At 37.3% G+C, this 24301-nt stretch overlaps 1 protein-coding gene across 1 annotated transcript in view; it reads right to left on the bottom strand.

Annotated features, from left to right (window-relative positions):
- The window catches only part of ITPR2 (inositol 1,4,5-trisphosphate receptor type 2), a 434318-nt gene that overhangs the window by 238249 nt on the left and 171768 nt on the right, over positions 1-24301 (bottom strand). Inside the window, exons 26-31 of the mRNA XM_054591314.1 lie at positions 23817-23990; positions 9010-9099; positions 8769-8894; positions 5358-5480; positions 4533-4733; positions 2304-2555 (exon numbers count right to left, since the gene is read on the bottom strand). Of these exons, the coding sequence (XP_054447289.1) occupies positions 2304-2555; positions 4533-4733; positions 5358-5480; positions 8769-8894; positions 9010-9099; positions 23817-23990 (966 nt within the window). The remainder of the gene's footprint in view (positions 1-2303; positions 2556-4532; positions 4734-5357; positions 5481-8768; positions 8895-9009; positions 9100-23816; positions 23991-24301) is intronic.

Here is a 24301-nt window from a genome sequence, read left to right as displayed (position 1 = left end):
GTAGTTTTTTGTTTTCCATTTTCTTCTTTTCTTTCTTCCTTTTTATTGAAAATAGAATGACTGTTATAAATCTCCCCAGAGAATGTATATACATGTATGGGGGACCCCCAAAATAGAATTCTCTTCTGGTGGGCGGGCCCCTTGTAGTACAGGCTTCCCTCTCTAGGTGAGTGTTCTAGGAACCCATCTGTATCAGTGTCCCAGCTGGTGCTGTTGTGAGAAGCTGCGTTCAGCTTCAGTGAATTTTTTTTGAAGACTCTTTCAATGCATTTGCCCATTTCATGACGGGTGATTTATGAGCGCACCTGCCCACACCACGCTAGGTGTTCAGCAGTTTTTGACCAAAACCAGCATGACGCGCCCATGCCCCGCCCCACACACCTGACCTTGCCCTGAACGACTTTTTTTGTTTGTTTCCCTGGATGAAAGAAGTCCTCAAAGGGAAATGTTTTGCCGATGTGAAAGAGGTGAAACAAAAAAATGGCTGAAGCACTAAGAGGCCTCTAAATCAATGAGTTCAAAAACTGTTTTGAGCAGTGGGAAAATGTCTCGATAGGTGTATTACATCCGGCGGAGAGCGCTTTGACGGTGACTGAAGTCTAAATATGGAAGGTTACACAATTTTTTATAAATAAATTCCAGGGTTTTGGCCCCCTCCTATATATATATATATGAAACCATGTAAACAGTTTCAGGGGATTCACAGGATCCAAGTTCCAACCTTAAGTAACACATGATCAGCTTTCACAGCCTTAGTACTTATATCTGTACTTGACTGAGGTCTAAAACGAACCTTCAGTGACAAGGTACCTGTGTCAAGGACTGACCATAGGGCAGGGAGACGTCAGAGCCATTCAGTGCACTATCATAGTCATCTTGACAGCAGCTAATATCTATTCATTGTTTGCTACATGTCAAACACATTCAGCATTTTGTATGTAATATCTTCATTTAGTCCTCCAACAATACTATCAGGTCCATACTCTAATTATTTCACTTTAAAACTGTGGAAATTGAAGATTAGAAAAGTTACTAACCTGTTGGACCCATTCACATTGCTAAAAAGTAATGGGTCCAGAATTCTGACTCATTGTATAAATAATTCACTCAGTCATCCATAGCATATTTATTAAGTGTGGGCTCAGGCTCAGACAATACAGTAGTGAACAAAAACAGACCTAGTTGTTTTTAGACCTCAGCTGCTTCTAGACCTCAGTGTTTCTATACCTAAACCTCTTGGAAGAGGATGTGAGGGATACAGATGTTTATTAACTAATAAAATTCAAATGCCACATGTCAGATCACAGACTCTACTACCGGAGGCCAGAGAAGTCTTCCTTGAAGAAGTAACGCTTGAATCAAAATCTGAAGGAAGAAGAGGCATGAAGAAGCTGAATGTAAGAGGTAAGAGGGGTGTGGTCAGAGATAAGTGCATGTGGAGAGAAGCAGGGACAGAATCAAGACCTCAAATAAAGAAAGAACCCATGGATTCAATCACAACATTGTGCCTCCTGTCTTTGCCATCCTATTTCAAACCAATCGGGGCATGAGGTAACCCTCATTTGAGGTGTCAATAATTCCACAAAATATGCTATCATGTTCACCACTATATAGGACCACTTGGAAGCAGGAAAGTTAACCCAACCTGACACCTTTCAAGTTACTGTGATTTAAAATGTTGGTATTTATATCATATTCAGTGTATCACACATTTATGAACTTTGCAACAATACACCACAACGGTAGAAAAGAGATTATTACAATGCACATTCCTGGGAGCCTCACTAATCCTGTCGGCAGACAACCAGTTTCTAATGAAATTTTTTCCCTAATATCAGAGCCAAACTAGGACAGAAGGTGTAAGATGATATATGAATAAAGCAAAATGCCTGTTCATATTTCCTAGAATGCATCTATTCTATATAGCAAGATAAACCTGCAGAGTCCAACAGATGATCCTATTGCACCATCTTAGCCTCTCCTAACAATGAGTGAATTATCTATGAAGCATCTGTTTTGTTCTCAAGAATATACTAGAAGTTGCAAGTAAACCTTTCATTTTGTTCCCAAAGCCATATTTAGAATGCAGAGACTCCTGTCGTAGCTTCCAATGGCTATATTTTAAAAAGGTTTATGGTCCTTCCCAGTTTTTTATAGAACTAAACAAGTAATTATATAACTAAGCACAGCTCCTTGACTAAATATATTATCTCATTATAAGTAGTACTATGCGGACTTCTGGCGCTTAGGCACTTTAAAAATCATGACCAATCCTGGAGCTGCTAAGCGTTTGCCAGGCTCACCTCAGGGATGCAGTCATCGTGCGTCACCACCCGCACTATGTCGTCCAGGGGCAGAAGGGAATTGCACTTGATTTCGGTGTAGACGTTCTTCCCCTCTGTACAAGCTGCCAGCAACTCCACAAGGGTGATGTGGTAGGCTAAGGGGCCACTCTCATCCCCGCGGTCTCTCTCTGAACACATCATATTGAGAAGGATGGGGAACGATGCTCTATCGTTGTAAAATATCAGCACATCTTCACCTCCATTTATCAACTGAAAGAATAACAAGAGAGTCTCCACAGCAGTCCAGATATTCATCCTTGCAAATATTGCCAAAGGCTTGTTCTATCTGGAGACATGTGTATCTCTTTGCAAAAACATAGATAACGCTGCAAAAGCAGAACTATACCAAGGCAGCGTGGCAAAAGGATTCTTAGTCAGGTGCTAAGTGATTAGTTACAAACACTGCAAACACCAGTGAGGGAGCTATGGGAGTGGTGGATGGGGCAAGGAGGAAATGACATGGATGATAGTAAATTGTTCATCAGTGAACTACTCACTGAAATCAAACCTGTGAAACAGTCAAATAAAGTTACTTTCCTCCACTACAAATTAAAGACTCCATTGCCAAAGCATAGGACATCTCAAAAGTGTAAATTTAATAAAGCAGAATAAAATATCTCCATCTTCTTCAATAATAACAGAATAAGCAAGTACATTGAACCAAACACAACTGTATAATAATCTGGAAATTACATGTGTCAGAGCATCAGTAAAGGATGGATGTAAATACAGAGATAGGAGAAATGAAGAGAAAAAGAAGACTTTAAGGAAGAGAAAGAGACAGAGGGAGAAAGAAGACAGACAAATAAACTTTTAGGACATAAATTTTCCTTCCTATTTTGTTTATATCATTTTAATGGAGAATTCCAGTAGGTGGTAATTTTATTGCTCCAAATCCATAATGTCTTACTGTCTATCTATTATAAGTACCAATTTACTAATCCTATCATGAGATATTTTGGTGGGTAACACAGCTTAAATAATTTTTGTTTTATTTAAATTGATAAGAATTAGTTGGCTTACTTTGAAAGTTTTATTGAAAGAGAATGTATATGTGTCAAACTATGTGTTATATTTTCTCACAATATAAGATACAAATACTTCTTTATACATAGGAACACTTCACTTTTTAAGTGGCATAGAACTGGCTTAAATATTTTCTGCTTTCCAATTATAATTCTTTCCTTGATAATCATAACACAAAATCATATCAGTTTCCATACACTTCTAGGCAAAGGAGAGCTAATATGAATATAAATGTAGATAAGAAAAAGGTAAGTCTCACAAGTTAAAATGTTCCTTAAATGTTTAATAACAAAAATTTATATTAAAAATTCAAAGCTTTAAGCTGGATTAATTTTAAGACTTCTATGGGACAGAAGGGGTTCATATTGTATCAATATAGAAATCACCCTCATTCCCAAAGTGAAATATATAATTGTGTAAATCCCCCAAAACAACATAATCTACTACATAACTGTTTGGCACCCATGGTTGAAAGCTGTTTTAACCCATACAGACCTTCAGAAAACCATTAGGTCACAGAGCAGTGATTTGCCCAAATGGGCTCAAAAAGCTGTCAGTTCTCCAACATTTCACTTGGTTCTTAGTGAATAATTTAATGCATAAATCTCACTCAGTTTCAAACATCACAATGAAAATGGCAAAATATGTTAAGTACTTCATTCACTTGTTTTTCTTGAACATTAAGCTTACGCTAAATAGCTAAATTTTCACATGTAATAAATCATCGATGAATAATTTCTATTCATTAAATTCCCTTCAAAGCCCTCTGCAAATATTAGCAGAGAACACCCATTCTAGATTTCAGGAACAGCAACGAAGGTACTGGAAAAGCAGAGTTCAATCCATTTTTGTAATACATTAAATACTTAAAAATATAAAGTTTTGTCACTTTCATTCTAATCTATAACATTTTATAGGATTTTACCTATTATTTAAAATATCTGTTCATTAAGAAAAACAAAAGCTCTTAGTAAATTATAAAATCAACTTATGGTGCTTCACTAGAGTTAAGCAACACTTATTTGTGCTTAAGTTGTCATGATTCCATTATTTCCCAAAGCTATGTTGTTGGATTTTTTTTTCCTCACTCTAAATTAACAGAAAACACCTACTGAGCATACTGCTTATGTGAAGCTGGTAAAATGCAAACCGAGCACATACCTCTGTCATCACCGTATCCTGGCATTTCTTTACATATTTACCATCTGCTTTTACAATCGTTTGCAAAAATCTCAGGTACTCCACGTGGCGGCCATGAGTCTCGATGCAGTGCACAAAATGCTGCACCACTCGCTCGCTAATTTCATTGCACAGATGGTAATTGTTCATGAAGATGTGCCGCATGGTCTCTGCTTCAAGGAGCTAAACAGAGAGGAATGTGTCCTTGTAATTCTGACATGATCAATTTTCTGTTCTACGGGACTTAGAATAACGTCCCTGTTTGTGATCAGTTTTATATTTTACACAAAACCATAGTGAGTTTTCTGTGCAAGTCCTCAACAAAAAGCAATGAGATCATTCACCACTAAAAGAAAACTGAGCTCACAAAGGATTTGAGTAGGAAAAACGAGCTTATTATCATACAGATCAACAGTGGGCAACAGTACTCTTGAGAATAATTATCTGTTATTCAAAGTCAGCTCTTCCATATCAGCTGACCCATATTTTACTAAGCATGTGAACTCTACCTTTGAGTGTTTCATATTTATCTTACTCATGGCATTGTAGAGTTCTTTCTTTTTCCTAGCATTATATATATATGTATATATATATGAAGTCTTCATTTGTAGGTAAAATTTGTGTAATTTTTCAAGTTTCTTTAAATGTTTCTTTAATGGAAATAAAAGTATTCACATTTAGGGAGCGAACCCCTACAATGAAAAAGAACAAGGTGATGAAAATTAATAAAACTCTGTTCATCAATGCTGCCAAAGTAAGTCTGATGGACACTTTAATATAAATATTAGGAATTACTAAAATACTTACACCAGGAGTTAAAAACAAATTCAGATGTTTATGAAGGAGAATTTGATTCTGTGGATTTCCCCGGCAGAAATTCTGCAGAAACGTATGGGCTAGGTTCATTACTTCATCCATCTTCTCATCATTCTGTAAGTTAAGGATGGCACATGAAAGAGAAGCAAACAGACCAGGGCAAACATTACCTCAAAATTAAGTTCGTCTGCACACTTGCTTTTTCTCGCTGCTGCTGTTTTATAGTCCACATTCTCTGTGCCTTTTTTATTTCTGTATCTCTCCTGGGGGTAACCCCCACAGAACACCTCTCCCCCCATTTTCTAGGCGTTTCTCGCTTCTTTATTTCTCCGCCTAGTATCAGCTGTGCTCCACTCTTTCAAACCCCTCTTTACTTCAGAGCCCACCTCCTTTCTCCCCAACCTTCCTGCTTGTCCGCGACGTCTTCCCATCACTGTGCACAGCTGCCCCTTCCCGCACCTCTGCCTCACACCTCGGTCCTCCCTCCCTCTCTAGCCCGCACATTCTCTCTGGTTCTCCCGTATCCACAGCTGCACCCTCCAATCCCTCTCATTCCTCCTCTTTCTTGGATTTTCCCTCTTTCCCAGTGTTTCTATGGACCAGGATTTTCTGGGATTTTTTGTTTCATTTGTCCTCTTCCCCCAGCTTCTATATCCCTGTCTTTCTCAACCCTTTCCCTCCCCACTGCTTGCCTCAGGACCTCGTTCCCTTCCTCCTGCTCCTCCTCCCCTCTGCTCCCGCTCCTCATCCTCCGGCCCTGCCCTACCTTCTCTCTTCTCCCTATGAGTCCGCCATCCCCCACCCTCTAAATATCTCTCTCTGCGTATTTCTGACCCTACCTCCTTTTCCTCTGCTCCCCTTTATCGACCCCCTCTTTCTGCCATTTGCTTTGTCTCTTATTTCCACCTCTTTCTTTTCCTTTTCCCTTTGCCTTCCCCCTTACTCTTTTCCTCTCTCTTTTTGTCCCCCTTTCTGAACACATGTATTTATTTATTAATTGTACTTTTATTTTTATTGTTCAATTACAATTTTCTTTCAATATTATTCTGTCTTGGTTTCAGGTGTACAGCATAGCGGTTAGACAATCATACACTTTACAGTGTTCCCCCACTATTTCCAGTACTCACTCGGCCCCACTATTGCACTATTACTGACTCTATTCCCTATGCTGTAGTTGACACCCCTGTGACTGTTTTGTAACTGCCAATCTGTACTTCTCAATCCCTTCAGCTCTTTCACCGTGTCCCCCGAACCCCCTCCCCTCTGGCAACCACCGCTCTCTGTTAGTACATTTACTCCCAAGGCCGCTTTCCTTATTCACTGCCATTTTCCAGAGTCCCATAATACTATCATTTGCTTACAGAACTCTCATCAAGAAACTTAAGTCTCAAAATTCACAAAAAAAACTGCAAAGTTCTCTTCTTAAAAGTGGACTTTCAACAATATCACTGAAACCATCTAAAGTTTTTCCGAATCGAAGAGTCTATTGTGCATGCCATCTATAACAAAACAACCAGCGTAAGATCATTAATAGGAACATTTCCTCATATTTAAAATGGGATGAATTAACAAGACATATATAATAAATAAGTCCAGAAACTCCCTCCTAATTTTAAAATAGGAAATTTTTATTTTAAATCCTACTAACGCCCCCTTTACTTGGGTAATCCAAGAACAGTTAAAAGCATAAAAGGAACTTCAGCCCCAGGAATATCCAATCCCCACTGAAAAGCTGGACAGCACAGAAGAACACCAGGGGCAGTGCTATTGTGTCTGATATTTCTTTGAAACTCTTATTCTTTTTTTTTTTTGGCTTCTGAACATTTCAGTTATTAAAACTGAGCAAACCTATAACACAAAGTCAGAGTAAAACACTCAACACTGCTGTTACATTATTAGAAGAAGGGGTTTGGTCACATGTTCAATGCCCATGCTATCAAATCAAAGACAAAATAATTTGGATAATAAATGCTGAGGGTTTATAGCTTTTGTTGCCTTTCAATAATGTTTTTATTGCATTCTCTGCCATAGTATGAATTATTTCACTGGAAGAATGGAAGCATTTATAAATTTACATATTAAATGTAATTAAGAGGGGTGGGGCAATGTAGTATGAAGAGTAAAAGTCCAAGTGGGAGAGCTTCTACACCGAAAGAGTCCTGGCATGCACACTGGTGCCCAAGAAAGACGTAAAGGGAATCCACCCTGTGGATGTCAGAGTCTGAATGAGGTACAGAAAGCATTCACATGGAAGAGTAGGCAGCAATAGTGATGAAAGGTTGGTTTTTACCAGGTATTTATAAATGAGTAACTGTAGTAACACATATATACATATATTCCCTAGCTTTGTATATTTAGAGGGCCAGCAGTGGCAAAACCCTAATAGCAATAAGTACACTTAGTTCCCAAAACTCTGCTTGTAAATAACATCCTCCCTCAAACGTATCCAGAGCTACTTAAAGAAATGGCTCACTCCAGAGCTGAAGCAAGAAGAATGCAAGGTGAGCCTAGAACATTTTCATGTGCAGAAGAGCAAGGAATGATGGGGTTATTTTAGAGGACAGAGACACTAGCTTAAAGGGGTACCCTTGGCCAAATATGGAACAACCTGAGAATCCAGATAAATAATCATAGAAAACTAGTACAACCTATTGAGTAAAATGAGCATCTACAAGTCCATGCTGGTAACAATAAAATTAATGAATAAATTGAAAGTTTGATTAAAAAATGGGCTATTTACCTAGTTTCAAAGAAACTATCCACAAAATACTTATTAATTACAAAGGAAAAAGGAGTACTTGACAGTGGGGAACCTGGAAGACACCAGTTAATCAAGCGATCAAGTGAACGGCATCAGCAATGAGCGAGACAAATCGAATTTGTGTGCCACCTGACAGGAAGTGGTAGGAAGAACTTAGTGTCACTTCTGTTAAGTTCCTGCCAAGATGCACAACTAAATCTAATCAGGAAGAAACATCAGTGGCCCAAAAGAAGGGACAGTCTTCCAAACAGCTGGTCTGTCTTCAAAAGTGTCAATGTCATAAAAGTTCCAGCATAAGGAGATTAAAATAGACACGACAACCAAACAGCACCAGTTTCCAAAGTGGGTCTTTCTGTCAAACAGGACACAACTGGAATAATGGAGTCATATGAATGGCTCATGAGGATCAGGTGGCAGTAAAGAGTCATGCTCTTTCCTGATTTGGATGGTTGTCACGTGGTTATGTAGAAAAGTATCTTTGTTTGTAGAAAATACATGCTAAAGAGCCATGGGGTGATAGTGAATCAGACTGGAGACTTACTTTCAAAGAGTTCAGGGAAAAAAATTCATTGTAACTTTACTCTATGTTTAAAATTGCATCAAAATAAAAAACTAAAGAAAAGATGTAGCTAAGGACTAACCTTTTCATAGGGTATCTGCAGAAGATCCAACACCACTGAATGAGCGCCCATATTTTTCAGTAACCGCTGATGTTGATTCCGACTTTTTTTATTCTGTATGCAGAGTTTACTTAGCCTAATCAAAATCTTTTAAAAGAAGAACAGCAAATATAACAAACCTAATATTAAATATAATTTCTGCACAAAAAATTCTTTGCCACGCAAATGTAAACCCATATAAAAATATTTGACTTCTGCTGACCTCCTTTACGATCCGGTAGTTGTTGCTCTTATTGCTGTCAATCTGAGGTTTCTTTGTTCCATCCTGAACTGGACTTAAAATGTGTGATTCCTAAAATAAACACAAATATATATATACATATATATATTTATGCCACATGTAGCATTGTAACAAGTTTATGTATTTTTGTAAAAAATACATTTTGTAATTATTTTCTAAGTATGTATTATTCAACTTAAACATTTTCTTTGTATCTTTTTAATCCAATAAAAAGTTCCTTGGCTTACATGAGCTGTGCAAATTACAATTTCCCAGTAACAACCAAATTGCAAGATATGTGGCATTACTAATAATTAATGAACTAAGTGGAAACAGAAAAGTTACTATATATAACATCATCAGTGTATTTCCTTATGCTAAATTTATCAGGCATATTGCACCTTTATATTCCCTATAGGAAAAGGAATAGTAAAAATTCAGAGCATAAAGGTATAATTATATCATCAGGGATGAACTTCAGGGGAAAAAAGAAAAGAAGTAAAGGAAAATTGAATGACAGCTGAAAAGCATTTCAGGAATGGGAGGAAAGAGCACCTTAACCCAAGAATTCTCTGGCAGGTTACCATGACATCCTTAAAGAGTCATGACAGAGCCAACCAAGCATGTACAAAGCTGCAAAAATGAAGGAAAGAAAATAACATTTAAATTAAAATAATATTTTAAATTACTAAATTAATAAAGCTTATTAAAAGGACCTGAAACACCAAAAATATTCCATTTTAGCAACCATTATCTGAAGCATATGATAAAATATATATTAATATATAGTGTACAGATTTTAAATATCAACTATGAGAGTCATCACATGAGAATAAAACACCAGTTACAAACAACACATAAACATTTATTAAGTTAATCTCTGCCTGGTATTAGACAAGGTGAATGGATCTAAAAGAAATGTAAGACATGGTCCTTCCCACAAGAAAATCACAGTCTACCTAAGAAAACAGGGAGAAATACAAAGATTTGACTGAGCAGAATTCATTATTCAGAGAGAGAGAGGGAAACTAGCTATCGCTTTAGACAGCTTTATAAAGGAGGTCAAGGTAAAGTCAAGGTCTTGAAAGATGAAAACCAGTTAAGTATGAGAGACTTGTAGGAAAGCAGGGGACACATGTCAGGTGAAGAAGTCACCTCAGCCAGTGGCAATGCAGAAAGAACAAACATAACGGTGTGCAGAAAGTGGAAGAACTGACAGTGTATGTTGCAAGAAAGTAGGCAATTAGGTAAAGTGAGGCTGATTACGTCTCTGATTTACAATATGTAAAAAATTGCACTTGGGATAAACGTCAAGTTCAACCGGAGTCAAAAAAAAACACCCCTCACTTACATTGATGGTATTGGGCCCCCTCAGTTAAAGGTAACCCCAATCTAAGCTCAGGAAAAAGTAACAAAAATATATGAAGCCAATAGATATAATTTCACTTGTACAAAGCTGTTGTTTCTATCATGTTCCATGACAAGTCACAAAATTAATGCAAACAAGGAAGAAAGAAAGAAAAATCTTCCCTTGCTAGCCAAAGACTTTTGATGAAATATTGCAAGCAGAGTGACTGGATCAATGTGGAGGTTTCCCCACCCCTCGGTAAGGTTTGTATTCCTTTTGTGCTTCGTCCCCAGGCAAACACCGTCCAAGACAGAGGCTCCCCATCTAAACTCTGCCTTAGTGAGGGACCTCTTCTTCCATTTTGCTGAGCATATGGCAATTCCCTTACATGACATTTCCTCTTTCCATCTGAAAATGCCCAGCATCCTCCACAAACCTGTCTACCTTCCCTGCAGTGCCTCAGAGAGAAAGACCTTTTTGCTGCGTGGATTTTGAAAATGCCATCTTCCCTGCTGCCTTCCTGTTTCTTGTGCACAGGTAGTTTCTACCCTCTACTGATGCTTTCTCATCTCTTTGAAGATACAGCAAGTTGAGGGTAACCAAGGCCTTTCAGAGATCCTGCCCATTCTGGGAAGCAGTCTTGTATCTCAGACTATTGTTCCCACTAAATTTCTCAAAAGAATAATCCATAACATGCTGTGCTAGAAGTGCTTTAGGTGCCAATGACTATAATGACCAAACCTTTCTTCAGCATTTGGTTCTGTGGTTCACTACCATTTTTGGTACACCCTACTCTGTTTGTTTTATTGTGACATGATGTTCTTCAAGATTGCCTGCTACCTTTCTGGCCGCCTGTCTCTTTCACCCAACAGAATGAGAATTGCAAAAAGTAAAGAACATGGACACTGAGAGCATTCCACACACTCCTGTTAGACTCCAGGGCTGTGTCATTTATCTACCCAAATAAATTCTAGGAAGAAAATGAAAGCTGTCCAACACGACCCGACCTCAGGTAAATAAAAGAGAAAAAATGCAAGACATTGTCTGCAAGACAATAAGGACTAAGTGGATCCTAGAATGTTGTAGAAGAAAACGAAAAACTATAAATCTAAGTGAAGCCACTGCAGAGGAGGGAAGGAGTCCAAGTGCTAATATTAAGGGAAACTATTTAGATGGAAAGAGACTGGAGGTCAACGAATGAGACAAATAATTTGATAGCAAAAATAATTTATAGTGAGTGGAAACTGAAAAATCTAGAAATATAATTAAATTTCCCTTCTGATCACAAAAGTGGAGGCTGAATTTTTAAAGACAATATTCATTTCTTGTCTGGAAGAGAAGAAATATTAAAGAAAGCCAGCTTTGTACTACAAAGCAGTGTTAGGATATTACCAAGTCCAAAGACTGACAAAGCTCCTAAGGTAGAAGGAGATCTTTCTGATATATATATCAACTTTTTAAAAAATCAGTGAAAAAATAAAGGCAAGCCTTTGACAAATATATTCAAGACTATTTTTCAAACAATGACCTGAAGAAAAAGCAACTGCCTTGTTTTAAGAAAAGTAATCTCGGGCAAAACATACTGCATTACAAAATGCCCTTAGCTCAGCCTAGAGGAAGTATAGACAATGCTAACCTCTGTAAGTATAGAAATTACAAAGAATAATTATTTTAATTTAAAATTGCCAGCAGTCAGCAAAAGGAGACAACATTGGAGAATTCAATAAACAGTCCCTTTTAACTTTGGAAAATAATTCAATGTAATTAAACTGAACAAAAATATGAACCAGTAGAACATCTGGATGATTCCAAAACAGTGATTAGGGGAATTTAAGAAATATGTAAAGCATATAATTATAGTTAGGTTTTGTTTTCTTATTTTGAGGCCAAAATGCTCCAAGTGGAAGGTGTTCTGAGAGTTTTCCTCCAGAAAGAGCAGAAATTGGTTGTCTTTTTAATATCCTATACAACTGTGTTCCTAGATCAATGGCCAAGTCTACAAAGCCCTGGCTGTATTCTAATGACAAAACATTGGTAAGATGGAAAGTGTCAAAGTGCAACTTCTTCAAAGTCCTGAAGGTGAGTAAGCTCAAAAAAAATGTGTAACCCTAAGAACAGTAGCATGCTCATAATAGATATCCAAAATATCCTTTGACAACAGTGATGAAGAATAAAGATGGCACTCCAAAAGTCCTTGCACCTTATTGTAATTGCTTCCTATCATCTGGAAGAATTTAAATTTATTTCCTCTAATGGAATATGGAAAACTGCTTAGTTAAGTGATTTTAGAGAAGTAGCTAGATTTTTAACTGCATAGTATATACTGTAACATAAAGTAGTATATTCAGAAACATAGCAAGAATAGTCTGGAAGGATCTAGAAATTTCTAGGAGGATCTAGAAATTAGAAGAGCAGGATTCTAGATAGAGACTCAAAGAATTAATACCTAAATAAATACTGGATCTGATCACAGCTTCCCTCCAAAATTTATTTTGCATTAGGCATGGATGCTCTTTTATATCAAAAGCAAAACAACACAAGAAAATAACATTGCATGAACTATACAGCCAACTAAACGTTGGTACCAATTAATAGGGATCCATCCCCTTTGCTTAAACAAGGGAAATCATGCTTTTTAAGGAAGAACTTTCCAAATCCTAAAATGCAGAGCTGCTGTTTCTGCAGCTGCATGATTAAAATAGCTCAATGCATGTCTTCTCTTTGTCCCCACCCCACTGAAGCTAAAGCATGTCCTTCCTCAGCAAGACTGCTAAGCATTCTGCTCACCATCTGCATCCTTCGTCTTCTCCTTCTGTAACCACTGTTCAACTGAATCCATGGCATCATTCACCAATCACCCTCCTCCCGACTTCAGATGTCAGATATCTTCCCTTTCCCTTCCCACCTCCCTCCAAAACATAATAAATGTCACCTCCTTCAGACAACTGAATGATAACCTCACTGTGGGACGATGAGGTATTTTTTCTCCTGCCATCTAAAAGTAGCATCACATTCCCGTCATTTAGGAAGATATCTAAGGGGTTGCAGAATCCTGAAAATCATCCTCAGTCTACTTATCTGACCTTCCATGTAAAAAGCTAATTTGGACCATCATGGGTCTTGGTTGGCAGTTTCTGCTTCCTTCCCTGGTTGGCGCCTAAGGCTGCTTGAGGACTTGGCTCAAGGTCTACAGTACAACACAGAGGTGTGTCCACCAATACTGGTGGATAACCTCCCTCCAGACTTTGCTCAGCTTAGGTCCAAGTCCCTTTCCTTCCAGAACATAAATACAAAGCCCTAACCTTACCCCAAACCTGTTTTCCCTTCCCTTTGTCCCAAGACAAATACAATATTGCTATTTTCTGACTCATCTCATGTCCTGTGAATTAGTATTTGATAATAATTAATCTGATGTCCTAGAAAACACCCCAAATATCCTCGGCTATCTGTATCTCTGGTAAATATGGTAACAAAAAATGATGTGCCACTCAAATGTATTCTCCTTACTAAGATATTGGGAAAAATAGGAAATATTCTGCTGATAGGTATTTTCAATGTAAATAAATAGCTGTTTTCCTAAGAATGCACCAGATACCCATTATAATCAGGAATGTATAATACTATTTATATAAATCCTTTTATAAAATGTATAGAGTATATGTTTTTTAAATCATCCTTGCCACTGTTACATAAAACATAGAAAGGACAGACAATTCTTTAGTCAGCAGAGGTGACCTAGAATAATGAAGCACTGTACGGGCTGTGTCTGGTACCTGATGTGTCTGTGAAAGGACCTTCCTAGCCACAGTCATATTGCAGCGCACCCCGACGTGGCTGTGAGGAGGGCGTTAAATGCACAGAATGGGAGAGGGAGGAATCAGCACCTTCTTTAAGGCCCACTCTTTAGCAAAAAAAAAAAAAAATTTACAGAAATGTTGCTGCCTGGTCCAATGACACATGCGAGTATATGTTCTGATTTGAATGAATCAGTTTCCATAGTTTCCTTGTAAGCCACTTGCTGAGGAAAAGAACTCATGTGGGAACTTTAATCCTCACTAACAACTTAAATTGAAAACAAATGGCCAAGTGAAAAAAAATGACTCAGATAGTAACTGTTCTTCATAACATAAAAGGAAATAATTTTATGCTAAAACAGCATTAATTTAAATGTAGGCCAGATCATAAGAGAGGAGCAGATTCTTATAGTGGAAGTAATTCAAAGAACTAAATGCAGGAGATATAAGTTTTACATATAAGAATTTGCATTACAACCAAATAGAATGAGGATGTATAAAGTAACATGTGGCTCAAAACCAAAAATTAGTTTCAGATCTATGCTTTGTAAAGGACGTACTAAGTGATATTCATCTTTCGTAATCACTTCAGTAGCTTTAGCTCTGACATAAATGACAGGAACATATAATGTTATATAAACAAGTAAAATAAATACATGATGAGGTCTGGGGCACAAAATAGAAAAGAGAGACAAGAAAATAAAGCTCACGAAAGGAAAATTCAGGAAATCTCTCTCCAAAGTTAGTGGATAGAAGTTCTTCATGCAGTTACCATAGTGTCCCTCACTGGTCGGATCATGTAGGAAGACTGTCTAAAACACATGAACTTTTTGGTACCAAGTCATGAAGGTTAGACGGTCTACCAGCTACTTTCATCAGGAGTCAGTCAATCACAAGTTTTGAAAGAAACAAAGTTTATATTGAACTATTTTCCTGCTGTGCAGAATCAAAGTACTAACACTTGGGAAAGCACAATTTTCTTTCAAGATATCCTTCAGAGGGACCTGCCTCCTTGCCTGCTTGCTTCATCAAAGAATAAAGATCAGATGTGGTAGGCAAAGAATGGAAACCAGTTTTTCCTTTTAAAGAGTAACGGGATGTGAAGGTAATAGAAAAAAACATCAGTCAAGGAAGGTATGCCTAGAGAGAAATAGAGAAAAAGCAATGGAGGGAAGGAGAGAGGGCGAAGCAGAGAAGGAAGAAAGGAATTAAATTCATTCTCTCACTAAGACAAACCTGCATTCCAATGCCTACGAGGAAAGTTAATGCTAAGAAAGACAACACAAAACACTCCCAGTGAAATGCAAACAGTCAAGAACTCTTCTGAAAGGATTTTTAAATATAAAGCTGTTCAAAATAATCATAGAGTGAGAAATACCATCTCTGGCCCCATATGGGCCCCTCTGTGGTTGCCTCATGCTCAAGATGACTCTACAGCATCACTCAGCACGGACAAGTGATGGCTTCATGGGGAACAGGGAAACTATGAGCCAAACGTTAGCAAAGGAGGAGAAGGCAAGTGCCCCCTCCTTCCCTCATCCCACAAAAACGTGCTGAGCACTCTGCTGAGCAAGGGGTCTAGATTTCTGAGAAACTATGCCCACCTCTAGAAACTTCTTACAGGGCAAACCGGAGGGTAACCTATCAATCAAGGCATACACAAACTCCCTAGCCCTAGGCTGTCTGGATTTAGGTGTCTTTTGCTGATAGGAATTGATCAGGGACTCCAACTATGGGAAACTGGACTGCTCCTGCTGAGGAGTGGAAGCCACAGGTCCCATGAGAACTCAAATGTATGGCTCCTGGAAGAGAAGACAACCACCCCCCTATCTACCCGCCACCACACTCACAAAAACAGCCCGGCCAGCTTGTGGTCCAGACAACCTAGAGTGAGCCCCCAGGAACATTTTTCAGTTAATTCAATTCTTTACATCACACATCCATTAAAAGAACAAAAATTATAAAGTAAGAACCAGCAGATATAAATCTGGAATGCATGGATATGACAAAAAATCAATTAGAAACTCTGAAAATGAAAATATAGTCTTTGAAGTAATAAATAGATGGTTTGAACATCAGATTTTAGATCAGTAAGCTTTTTTTAAAAGAAGCAGGCAGCCACACAGAGTTTATAGATGAAGATAAACACAGATATACCAATATAGACACACAATTATTGTGAAGAAAAATTAACAACTAAAATAAATAACATGAGTGGCACTTCTCTTATAAGCACTGTGATGCCCAAGTGCCCTGCTTCTCAACCCTTAATAAAGAGGTAGATGAACATAAAAGGCAATCCTGACTTAACCCACTCGGATTTGGTTTCCTAAGTTAATCCCTCCTTCCGGTATTTAGAAGTCAGCATGTATTTGAATGTGATGAATTAGTAATGCTACTGATATGGCCAATTCTTTATATTCTCCCTTTGAGCTATCAGCAGTGATGGTATAGTCTTTAATGTCCTGGAAGGTAAGTTCAATAAAGGGAAATGCTATAATGTACACTAGGAAATAAAGCCCACAGGTGCTAGGGATGCAATGGGCTTACTAGATGACCAAATCCATCCCAGCCTCCTCTCTATTTATAAGAGATCAGCTACAGTAATGGGAAAAATGTGGATCATATGCTGAGATTTGCTAGTAGACAGACCATAAATTCACATTTACTGCCCAGAGTACACAGAACTTATCACTGAGGGGGGAAAAAACTTTTATGTTATTAGAAACATTTTTATTACTAAAACAAAGAATCACATTAATGCTATCTGGTCTCTAATAGCCAAGTGGGAACAAAGACCATTATGAGCTGTTTTAAAACAATGCCAATCGTCCCATATTTAGAACCTTTGTAAAGGCTTACTCAACAACAAAGGATAATTATCGTCATTGGCCTGCTGGAGTGCAGGCTGCCTGCTACACTGTGACATGTTTCACCCTGTTTACAATAAATTGTCACTGTCTTTGGCAGTTGGTTCACTGCATAATATATTTGGCTGTGTACAAGTGAGCAACTTCGTAATTTCTCACTTTTTTCTCCTTATATTAATCTATTACAATGTACTATTCTCCTGGCTTGACAATCCACCCACTTGTATACATTTCTACAACCTCCTCCCTACTTCATGGTTCCATAACCTCATACCTGAATTTGGGTAGGAGGTTCCTAATTGGTCCCCACCTCTAGTCTCTTGTTCTGCTGAACCATCCTGGATTCTGCCAGACTAAAATTCCCAGATAATTTACTTAAATCCCTACCCAAGAATCTTCAAAGGCTCCCAAATTCCAGCTACTACAAATACAAATCACTTATTCTTGTTGAACTCTGCTTCTCTTGTTCTTTTTCTTGAACACATTAACTAACTAAATCCTCCCAGTCCTTCAAAATAGCGATGCCCTCTCCAAATAGTCAGGCGCACAAGGTACTACACAGTCCAGAATGGAATCAAACATCATGTCGCATTGTTTTAAGGGTGTCTGTTCTGCACGTTCATTCTTTGTCAGCAAGAGCCATATCTCGAATATTAGATTTGATTCTAGATAGTCAAACTTGCAGAAGGGAAATGAGAAATGCAGTTATGTACAAAGGCAAGTAAGTGTGATGGCGAACAGACTGAAGTAACACTTGAAGCAGAATGTTCAAATGAAGGATTCTGCTGTGGAGAAACACGACAGCAATCAAGTAGAGGAAGTTCGGATAGGGTTGACGTTGCCTCAAACCTGGTATCAGTAAACAGACATTACAAGGATAAATACATGGGTTCAAAGTAAAAAAGTTTTCCCCTGTTGAGAATTGTCAAATGTAGAATATGATAAAGTACAAGTGCAGAGAAACCTCTCTGAGTGTACATCTAAAAGTGATAGGTAAAATATTTACAGTATCTCTTTTTAGTTAACAGACGGAAGAATGTGGAGGCCAAAAAATGTTGGCATACTTTTCAGACTTTAAAACAATTTAATTGTATATTTTCCTTTTAAGGAGCTGCACCAAAATACATCAAAATTTCCAAGCAGTTGTCAAAAATGATTTATTGTTGGCCTTGAGGGCCTCGGTCTGTACCTAACAATCTGGACACTGGGTTTTAATGTCACACACACACACACACACACACACACACACAACCCTCCTGCCCCCCCCGCCCCAGAAAGGAAGCAAAGCCTGCTTCCCAAGCAGGAAGGAAGGTCTTATCAGAGGCCTCGGTCTGTACCTAACAATCTGGACACTGGGTTTTAATGTCACACACACACACACACACACACACACACACACACACACACCCCCCCCCCCCCCCAGAAAGGAAGCAAAGCCTGCTTCCCAAGCAGGAAGGAAGGTCTGATCAGAAACCCTCCCTTAGAACCTGAAGGAGGAACCCACAGTGGTAAATGAGGCAAAGGTGTAGCCCACAGAAGAGCAAAGGGTACCAGTCTTGGATTTGGCTTGGTAGAAGTCCAAAACACAGGAGTAGAGGAGAAAACGCTCCTAAGCTCCTATATATAAAAACAAGCCCACTTTTACTCAAGATTGGGACTAGAATTCTCGCTTATAAAGGGACCCTAAAACTCCCAAGCCCAAAAAACCTGTTTAATATGATTACAAAATGCCATATTTCAAAGTACCTTAGAGAGACAAATGAAATCTTCTCTGGATTAAACATAAGCCTCAGAGGCATTCCACATATAAAGTTCCAAAGAATGTAAATTCATACAAAATATTTTTAAATTACTAAATATCTTAGTAAACACATTCCCAAGGACTTCTGAAAGAATAGTGAACTTAAAGCAGTAAATGGCCCCCTGTTACAAAACAACTAGATCCTAGATATAGAACCTATTTTAAGTGCATTCCTGTGTTAACAGAAAATAAAGAATGACCCCAAAAGACCACAATCTCCATCTACAGAGGAAAAAATAATGTAACCTGTAGCCATATCAGAGAAGCCCATGAATCAAGGTAACACAGTAGGTTTCCCTGAAGGCAAATGTATATACCACCAGCTGCGCAACCCAGAGACTAAGGTAGCTCTGAGCAAGTGTCAAATCTGAGGCGCTCAACCAGAGACTACTGCCTTCTGACTTGGTCTCAAGCTAACAGTGCTCCCTGACCACAGCCATAGGCCATCAAAAAATACGCTGAGGAGGAAAACAAGCCAGATTTCACCTCCCGGTCTAAAATTAACAGATAGGAGCTCTGTTTAATTCCTAAAGATAGGAACATCAATGTCTACACTCAAATGTTTAGAGCTGCTTTACTCATAATGGCCCAAAATTTGAGGTAACCAAGATGTCCTTCAATAGGGGAATGGATAAACAAACTGTAGTACATCCAAACAATGGACTACTTTCAATGGTTAAAAAAAATGAGCTAGTTTGTTATAAAAGGACATGGAAGAACCTCAAATATAAAAGGTCTGTCCAGAAAAAGTCCAACCATTGTTAATATAATGAGTGTTTGCACATTGATGTTACCTGGCAGCCAAGGAGAGTGGGCTAGAATGCACATGCATGAACAATGACAACTTCACTGTTCTAGTCAGTGGGGGCTGTAGATGACATTGAGTGAGCACATGTACTGTATGGCCATCACATTCAAAATGACTGAGTGGAGCAATGAATCTACATCAAATTTTGTGTTAAGCTTGAATATTCTTCTGTGGAAACTATTCAAATGATTCAGAAGGCCACAGCTATGGGCAACTGGAGATTGGCAGCTTCATCATGACAATGCACCTGCTCATGCATCATGTCTCATGCAGAGATTTTTGGCAAAACATCAAATCACCCAGGTGACACAGCCCAGATTTGGAGCCCTATGACTTCTGGCTTTTCCTAAAATTAAAATCACCTTTGAAAGGGATGATTTCAGACCATCAATGAGATTCAGGAAAATATGACAAGAGCTGTGTGAGGTCCCAAGGTGCCTACTCTGAATGGCACTGAGGGATCATTGTCTTATGCACAATGTTTCCTGTATCTTGCATCTTCTTCAATAAATGTCTCTATTTTTCATATTACAAGGCTAGATATCTCCTAGAAAAATGCTGTATATTGCTAAATGATAGAAGCCAGTTTGCAAAAATCTATAAACTGTATAGTTCCAACTATATGACATTCTGGAGAAGGCATAACTTTAGAGAGATCAGTGGTTTCAAAGGGCTCAAGAGTCCATGAGGAAGGGGCAAACAGGTGGAGCAGAGAGCACCCTCAGGTCAAACTATTCTGTATTACACTATAATGATGAATACATGACATGCATTTCTCACAACCCAGAGAACTGTACAACACAGAAAAATGAATCTAAAGTAAACTATGGAATGTAATTAATAATAATGTATCAATATTGGCTTATCAATTGCAACAAATGTACCACAATAATGCAAGATGTTAATAATCAAGGAAGTGGGGAAAAGAATTAATATATGAGAAAGTTCTACACTTTCTATACAATTCATTTACTAAATATGAAAGTGTTCTACTAAAGTCTATTTTTAACATATATGAGCTCAAAAGCAAAGATGACCAAAAATATAACAAAACAAGCAACATGAGTGAAAATCGTAAGAAACTCCCAAGTAATTTAGATCCTGGAATTATAACATATGAGCTATAAAATAGCCACATGTAATCACAAAAATAGCAAGCAACAAAAGATGATCAAAAATGATCAAATATATTTGAAAAAATTCTAATTTCAGGTATGAAAAGGTATAATGGCTGAAACTGAAAAGTCAGCAGGAGGAGTAAACTGCCCATAAGACAGATATACCTAAGGGGACTCAGGTGGATCTAAAGAAATTTTTCAAATTCAGGAGAAGTCCCATGTTTGGACAATGAGTTGGACACGGAAACTCATAGATCTGGAGGTGATAACAAGGTTTAACATGCATTTAATTAGAGTTTCAGAATTCAAGCAAGACACTATTCTACAGACAGCACTTCTCAACAGAAGCAACAAAAGCCAGAAGACAGGGAACCCTATAATCAGAAGTGAAAGAAAAGAACTCTCAACTAATAAAAGTATTTTGTTCCTAGTAAAAAATAATGTTAAATTTATAACATCTAATAAAATAGACTTAAAACATATAAAGTAGAATTAATATAACTTTAGGGGGTTATTGGTAAATCTAACACTGTAGTGGGAAATGTTAGTAAGTCTCTCTCAATAATTGATGTCAAGAAAACAAAAGAGTAGTAAGTAGATAGATGACTTCAACACAGTTAATAAGCTTGATTTGCTTGTCATATATAAGGAATCATCCCCATTCTCCTCAAGGCCACATGGAACATTTATAAAACCTGTTGGTAAATGGGCCAAAAAAGCAAGTCTCAAAATATTTTTATAGAGCTGATATCATCATAACCCCATTCTCTTGCCACAATTAAGAATTCAATAACAAAAAAAATTGCCGATACATTTGGAAATTTTAAAACTCACTTCCAAGTAATTCTGGGCCAAAGAAAAATCATAATGGAAATGTTTAAATATCTAATAACAAACAGTAATAAAAATACCATTTGTCAAAATTTGTAGAATGCAGCTCCTTAAAAGAAAAATATACATTAAACTTTTTTAAAATCTGAAAAGTGTGTCAACATAAAAGCTTAGAGAATAGTAGAATACATACAATAAAACAGGTAATAAATCCAAAAGCTTAACAAAGCCAACAGCATTTTCTTGAAAAAGGATTAATAAAATCGGTACAACTGTGGTAAGATTGAGCTATAGAAAAGAGAAGAAACAAAATAAACAATATCAAGAATGAAAAAGGATTATGAAGCTACAGATACAGAAGATAATAAAAAAGTGATCAAATTTATACCAATAAATTTGAAAACTTATATATATGACTATAAAAATATGTAGTACTGACCCAAAAGAGAACATTTAAATTTATACCATAAAGTGCAATCTTACATTAAGGAGTCTGGAACTTAACAGAAGGACCTGAGTTAAAAATCTCAGTTAAGTCATAGAGAGCTGCTTGACAGTGAGGAAATCTTTGGGTTTCAGTTGATTCATCCTTAAAAATGTGCTCTCTACATTGAAATAAAGAACAAACTAACAGTAACCAGAGGGGGGCAGGGTAACGGGAAAAAATAGGGAAAGGGTCATCAAGGAACATGTATAAAGGACACAAGGACAAAGCCAAAGGGGGGTAGGCTTGAGGGTGGGAGGTGGGGGTGTGTGGGGTGGGGGAAGAGGTGGGGGGAAAACGGCGACAACTGTACTTGAACAACAATAAAAAAATGATTTCTACAATAAAAGTTTTTTGTAACATTTAAAAAGAGATAACATGTGTAAAAATGTCTGCTATAAGATGTAGTATATAGTAGTGATTTTCAACCTTTTTCATCTCAAGGTATGCATAAACTAATTACTAAAATTCTACGGCACACCAAAAATACATTTTTTGCTGATTTGACAAAAAATAGGTATTATTTTGACTCATTTGCACCAGACAGTTATTGTTGTGTTGGCTGTTGTCATTTTTTTTTTATTTGACAGTCTCAGGGAAAAGAGGTCAGTGCCCCCGACCAAATAGTCTGGCATTGCATGTCTTAAAAACCCTGACAGCACATCGATTGAAAATTGCTGATATATAGGAAGTACTAAATAAATGCTAAATTTCCTCACATATGCTGTGGAAGAACTCTATTTCAACAACAACAACAACAAAAGCATTATGAAATCACAGAAAAAGCTCCTAAAAGATTAAGTCAAAAATTTTGTGCAGATAATGGTAACTGGTCCTGGGACAAGTACAAAGCAGTAATGCACCGGCTGAACTTCCCTTTGGAACTTGGCAGCATTTTGAGGACTTTATCTCCTACTCTGTCATCACTCTTCACTAGAAAACATTTTGGATGTTCCAACAAACAGAAAGCGGGAGGCAGATAAACCCCTCTAAATGACTTACATTTCTGCAGATTGGAAAACAACTAAAACCCTAGACATTTTAAGAAACTGACTATATTATCAAGTATGGCACTGGCACTGGCCTGCTTATCTTATTTTAAGCACTAAAATTATTTTAAGTATTACCATTAAAATACTGCTTTAAAAATTCTAATTTTTATTTAGTATTTAGTGAAATGTGAAAACAGCAACTGATTAATCCACTGAAAACTAAAACTAATACAGCAGAACATTTATGGTCATCATCTTACTATTCCTTAGATTAAACATAGATTTTTGGTGTTTTCACAGTGACAATAAAGCATACCATCTGTCCTTTCACTTAGATATTTTTACATGTCATATAAGGATATGTAATAATGAAAAGAATGCTTTACAAGTTGCAATAAATAACCAGAGAAGATGGTAACAACAAAGATGCACCTCTTTCCTTAGGTCTGGGTTTAGAACCCATTCTTTTTTCTCCATCTCACTCCCTCCTATTGTCCTGACTCCTGGATTATACGATTTACAGTGGAAAAGAGAAAGAGTGGAAGTATAGGCAAATGAGGTAAAAAGTGGTAACACTTGATGAGAATTACTCGACGTGCAGGTTTAGAGAGTTAATTGACTTGGCAAATGAAAGTTTTATTCTCTGTTACTAAAAAAAAAAATTTCTTTATATACAGTTTTGACCGCAGTGCATATGATTTAAAAGATACTGAATTATTTCAAAACAGATATTGAAATCAAACCTCAATTGGCTCTTCACCACCTTTTACTTGATTTTCACCCATTTCCCCATTCTCATAGCTGCTGCTCTTCTCAACCCATAACTCGGATTTTTCTACCGTCAGTCGAAGCTGGTCTAGATCTGCCTTTATTTGCTTGTAGTTATCTACATCTTGATTGGACACCAGCAATTGCACCTGGATACAGAATAATTTCAACCCTTAATTTATCCAAGAACCTTATTTCCATTTCACTTATGTCTAAAATTCTAAGTCTTTTAACATATTTCTCTATCAGTTGAAGATTAATATTTCTATAATATTTATGGTATTTTAAATGTATATTGACCATGAAAACTTACCTGGAAATATCTGTAAACTTTATCCAATATATTCACGAGTTATTAAGAATTACATATGTAAAATAAATAAGTCAAACAAAGCTTTTCAAACTGCTAAAAAGTAATTTAAAATAAAAGATACTCCCAACTCCAATTTCACTGTCAAAG

This window comes from Pteronotus mesoamericanus, unplaced genomic scaffold (genome assembly GCF_021234165.1).
Source record: "Pteronotus mesoamericanus isolate MK-2021 breed Mesoamerican mustached bat unplaced genomic scaffold, CSHL_Meso_final scaffold_21, whole genome shotgun sequence".
In the NCBI taxonomy this organism is placed as follows: domain Eukaryota; kingdom Metazoa; phylum Chordata; class Mammalia; order Chiroptera; family Mormoopidae; genus Pteronotus; species Pteronotus mesoamericanus.
Note: the sequence above shows the minus strand (reverse complement) of the source record. Positions and strands in the feature narration are given on the sequence as shown.